The sequence below is a fragment of the Lygodium microphyllum genome, chromosome 30 (genome assembly GCF_053477565.2).
Source record: "Lygodium microphyllum isolate KBCC chromosome 30, Lygodium_microphyllum_v1.1.10, whole genome shotgun sequence".
Classification (NCBI taxonomy): domain Eukaryota; kingdom Viridiplantae; phylum Streptophyta; class Polypodiopsida; order Schizaeales; family Lygodiaceae; genus Lygodium; species Lygodium microphyllum.
In genome coordinates this window covers 79,855,591-79,860,950 of record NC_141164.1, presented here as the reverse complement: position 1 = coordinate 79,860,950, position 5,360 = coordinate 79,855,591, and the positions used below count along the sequence as shown (strand labels likewise).

At 41.1% G+C, this 5,360-nt stretch overlaps 1 protein-coding gene across 1 annotated transcript; it reads right to left on the bottom strand.

Annotated features, from left to right (window-relative positions):
- Window positions 1–1,608: 1,608 nt before the first annotated feature.
- Window positions 1,609–4,805, bottom strand: LOC148010028 (putative mannitol dehydrogenase). Its single transcript, XM_087672426.1, has 6 exons — window positions 4,569–4,805; window positions 4,343–4,456; window positions 3,794–4,021; window positions 3,145–3,430; window positions 2,667–2,820; window positions 1,609–2,036 (listed from the first exon to the last, which is right to left on the bottom strand). Exons 1-6 carry the CDS (start codon window positions 4,640–4,642, stop codon window positions 1,831–1,833), a joined length of 1,062 nt encoding a protein of 353 aa, XP_087528552.1. The 5' UTR covers window positions 4,643–4,805; the 3' UTR covers window positions 1,609–1,830.
- Between the last annotated feature and the right edge of the window lie 555 nt (window positions 4,806–5,360).

The window sequence follows — 5,360 nt, the reverse complement described above, 5'->3', positions numbered from 1 at the left end:
TCAATGTCACTCACACCTCTTCATGGACATCAAACTTAGTTGAGTTCTAGGTCTATTATGTAGGGGAAACGTTAATGGGTCACCCTAAATAACCATTTAACACACATCCTGGAAGACCACTTGATAGCCTTTCTAAGCCGAGTAACCCATATTGTGAAATGAGTGGGGAGCATAGCATGGTTGCACTCTATTACCCTAAAACAATATTGACTTGGGCCCTGACTTATGCAATCAATGCTATTCCTACCACTAGCTTGGAAAGATATTTAAGCTCATTACATCCACATGTTCTTGGAAACATTGGATCTCCCGTTTTCCACTCACTCACTTGATGAGATTTAGTTTTCTAAACAATTTATTCTACTAGAGTGCATATACATAGAAAGGCAATTTCATTCTATGAATTTGTTACGTCGGATTCCTCATATTTCCATAAAATATAATCATAGAAATAACATCAAGCAACAGTCGAATTATAAGCACTTCAGACAAATTTGGCTCTGTACATCATCCGGATTTGAGTAATTGCCCATGTCAGGTCCTCTGAAGCTGAGAGGGAAAACGAGTCTGGCGGGCTTGCTGAGTGTTTGAATGCCCAGCAGGATAACTAGTCTTGATTATCATTGAACATGTCCTTAACATACCTAAATCAACCCACGTAGTTACAAGATGTAACATCGGAACCGCCAAAGGGAAAAGCAACGTTTCTTTTAATCTCATGCAGACTATGCATGCCAAAGATTAACACTCTCTCACCAACCAAGCCAATCTCACCCATGACAACTAGTCCCAAAGCTAAAATAATGTGATGATAGGATATCTAGTTTGTTTGGACTCACTGTAGTATCGATTTATGTCATCATGGGTACATGCAAGGCTGAATTGACTGTTGTGCCACCAACACTACATCCAGGTGCTAGTGATATTTTCCCGATTTGCTTGGACAAACCTTTGGTAGTGTCTGAGCAACCTTCAGATGTGTAGCGAAGCGTATGTTTTCCTGTTCCAGATTTCCTTGTGAGGAAGAGGTTAGTATGGCCAGATTTGATTTGTGCTGAAGGGTAACATCGTGAATTGGCCTTTGCTTTATGTTTAGCATGGGTATTCCTTGCAAATACTTGCTTATACTGTCACCTAACCATTCTAATGGAAGTATGTAGGAACAAGCTTTAAAGAAAAAAGGAAAAATGCTCTGCCGTCTTTCAGGACTCTGTCAGGTTCTTTGATTTATGTTGCAATGGCCCTTTGGGCTAGCCTTTCTAGTTCATTGGACAGGCCAAGAAGGCATTGAGACTGATCACTTAAAAACTTGTGCTAGTCTTTAAGTACAACCCCACTAAACAATCATCCAAGAGTTGTGGTGATTGAATATTGTATTATTTCCTAATGCCATCTTTAATAACTTTTAAACTTTTCAGTAGCCTTCACAAATTTTAACTTCTAAGTTAAGTTAAAACTTATAACAGCTTTTAACCTCCTCCAAAATTTGGAGGGACCTTTCATGGAAAATTGCCAGTTCATTCTACATTGAACCTAGGCTTGCCTAACCTTGGAGCTTCTCTGTAGTCCAACATTACTTGAGAGATGTCTGGTTAACAACATCCCATCATCAAAATCATGCAATTTAAAGCACTAAAATTGCATATTTAAATTAATAAGGTGATTCGGAATTATGGCTGAAGGAAGAACACAAGATGCCACAAAATAGTAGTCACTCCTAGATGCTCCTTACAGGGCATCTCTGAACAACCATCAGTGGCAAAAAACAGGCTCCTAACATGACTAACAGATCCAATCTTATTGAGTTGATTGACCTAGATGCAGATAGTTCTATTGTTTGGCCTGAAGAGTGTTTCCAATGTCTAGTACAAATCTATATTTCACATCACTATTATGTAGCCTATCCATAGCAGTATTTATGTAACTGACAGGTATCTTCTCAATAGTACAGACAATCTGCTTCTCCGCGCAAAATTCAAGCATTTCTTGGGTCTCAGCTATTCCACCAATAATACTTCCCCCCACAAAACGGCGTCCTGCATGACCACATCAGATGAACAAATCAATTTGTGATTTCACATGTGCAAAACTAGATTGATAAGCATGATTTTTATCTTAATGCAGGCTCACAATGAATTATGCTCATTTGTAAATTCACAGCTTGTTCTACACAAACTATCTTCAACCTTGCATGATAGTTTCTGTAACAGATGAGAAGTCATTTGATGTCCTGACTGAGTGCAAAGAGTAGCATGGATGATCCAACCACTGCTTAACCCAAAAGAAACTTTGGACTACGAAGGTTTGATGTAAGTATCTTAGCTGACAGTATGTGTTTCAAACCATTGTATCATTACTGACCTGAGCCACAGCTATGATTTCTGTCAACATTTCACACATTGTGACTTATTTCAAGAGGACTTTAGCCTATCATTCTCTGTTTTCCAGGTTTTCTACATGGCACCTAAACCTCCATAAGTGAAGGATATAAAGCTACAAACTGGGAATGGAAGATTGGAATGCTCTTCAGCAAGAAAGAGAAATTCAAAAACTAACAGCTGCTGATTAGCAGCAATGCTGATGTGATTGAGATCGTCAATGCTGCAAGAAGCCCTTGCACATAAACCATGAATTGAAGTTATAAAGAGTTATCAGTCAGGAGTTACCAAAGATGACTCCAGCCGGACTCAACTCCAATGGCTTTTCAGGCAAGCCAACAAGCACGAGTTTTCCATTAACTTTGAGAAGATTCAACAGGGCTGCAAGATCATGGGTACTTGATACAGTGTCAACTATGTAGTCCAAGGTCCTGGCTGCAGCCTGTTAAAATAAATTACAGCCGTCATTCTATCGCATCTTGGTTGTTCTTTTCAACAACCTTCTGATCCTTCAAGAATTATAACTTGCTAGCATCATAACAATGCCTAAGCAATTGCCTTCCAAGCAAGTACGACTAACAAAGCATAGCTAAAAAAACCACCTTTTCAGCAAGATTTGCAATATTGAGGTAGTGAGATATGCAGCTTCTTTGAGTTCAGCACATCAAACAGGTCGATACAATAAGAATATTCCTTACTTAAACCAACCAGGCACTTCCTACTTCACCATGGTTTGCTAGAAGCTCCAGGTTCGCAAAACCATTACCTTCATTTTCGCCTCATCTGAGCTGACCAGGAAGTTATCAGCACCCAAACTGACCTTCGCTTCTGCCTCTTTCTTTGGAGATCGGCTGATAACTGTGACTTGTAGTCCAAAAGCCTTCCCAAACTTCACAGCCATGTGCCCAAGCCCTCCCAGGCCAACCACACCAAGGTGCTTCCCTTTCTCTGTCATCCCAAAGTGCTTCATAGGACTATATACAGTAATACCAGCGCACAGCAATGGGGCTGCAGCATCCAGTGGCAAATTGGAGGGCATGCGCAACACATATCTGGCATGAAGAAAAATTCTGGTGTGAAAGATGAAGGCATACAACTATCATGTCGACCTTGAAGATAATACAAGAACAAAAAGCTGATGAGCATTAAAGTGCAAACTTTGAAAGCTGATCTGGACAAGTGTATTTCTGCTTTAACATGGAGAATCGAGATATTTTGGCCCCAAACGAGAAGCAATGCCTTTGCAGCAGTGTGGTTCTGACTGTGAGATCAAACCATAACTCTCAGTGTATTATTATCGAGGACGGCACTCTATGTGGGGCAAGGTTCTGCTAATATCATCAAGGCATTCCTACACATAACATCAGAGCTTTTGCACCACAGCAATAGAATCCCTGCTTGTATAGCTTTCTTACTTCTGGTGTGCAACCATGAGAGTTGAATAACCACCATATGTCATTGAGCCATCCCAATCTCTAGCACCATATGTCCAAATGATCTTTGGGCAAAATTGTTCCTGCAGCTCCTTACAGGCATGACAACTGCCACATGACCCAACCAGACATCCAACACCAACATGGTCCCCCACTTTGAAGCGTTTCACATTGGCTCCCACTTCAGTGACCGTGCCAACAGCTTCATGGCTGCCCAAAAAAAAAAGAACTTGTACTTGTCAGCATATCCATCGGTTGATTCCATATGACAGAATGCCATGATTTACATATTCACGGGCCAATTTCATGGATACTTGCATTGGCATGTCATAAGCTCGCATATTCACATAACAATGTCATATCCATTGATCGATTTCATACACTACCATACCATGATTTACAATTTCATGGATACATGCATCACCATGTCGTGATCTCGCATATTCACATAACAATGCCACATGCAGAGATGATGAAAGCTGCAAGTTTTCTGAAAGGTGATTTCACAATGCTGCAGATTTGGTGACTTACCCAGGGACCATGGGGTATCTGGAGCCTTTCCAATCATTTCGAATTTGGTGCAGATCCGTGTGGCATATACCACAGTACAAGATTTTGAAAGTAACATCGTCAGGGCCAGTTTCTCTGTGTCACAGAAAAAACCCTAACTATATGATCATACAGAGAAGAACCAAAAAAAACCAGCACGAGAGGGATCTATTCATAAGTTGAAAAAGCCCAATGCATTTTTGCCGACCTTCGAGTGAACTCCCATGGAGCCAGGTGGCCAGAGGAATCGCTGGCAGCATAGCCCACTACCTTCTGGACCATGATGGAGAGCCTGGTCAGGGAATGTGATTTCGATTGCAAAGCTGATGCACCAGAATGTAGGTTGCTTGAGAATACTGATGAACAGGCTACTCGAGAGACGAAGTGGCTCCATAATATACGAGAAAGGTATGGTCTCTTGTGTGTGAGAGCGACACAGTGAAGAGAGTAGAGAGAGCGGCCTTTTGCATGGGATGTTCTTGTAATTAAGATGGCAGGCAGACACCCAACGAGAAACTTGCAACTCCCTCACTCACTCACTGCGTCTCTGTCGCGGACACAGTAAAGAGACACACCCAGTACACACACCCTCGACTCTCTCTCTCTCTCTCTCTCTCTCTCTCTCTCTCTCTCTCTCGGATACGGTGAAAAGACACAGAGTGTCATTGAGTCAAAATTACTGCAAACTCTATGCAAACATTAGATAGAAACAAGCTTGATAGTCCATACCTCTATTTATATATATCTCTATGCAAACATTAGATAGAAACAAGCTTGATAGTCCATACCTCTATTTATATATATCTCTATATCTATATATCAAAATCCCGCTTCTCGGATTTTTAAAACATCACCAACCCACCTAGAGCCTTCCTAAATACCCATGCATACCCACATACAAGGTCTTGGAAGTAACAGTGGTGACTCTTTTTGACCTGACAAAATATTCCATAGCTTGTGGTTAACCATAGCTCCTCCTCACACTATGGGGGAAAAGCTA

Excerpts from the sequence above, each read along its gene's own strand:
- LOC148010028 (XM_087672426.1), bottom strand. The coding sequence starts at position 4,642 with ATGGTCCAGAAGGTAGTGGGCTATGCTGCCAGCGATTCCTCTGGCCAC. Across the intron at positions 4,457-4,568 it reads CCATGGGAGTTCACTCGAAG|AGAAACTGGCCCTGACGATG; the intron begins GTCGGCAAAAAT and ends TCTGTGACACAG. Across the intron at positions 4,022-4,342 it reads AGATACCCCATGGTCCCTGG|CCATGAAGCTGTTGGCACGG; the intron begins GTAAGTCACCAA and ends TTTTTTGGGCAG.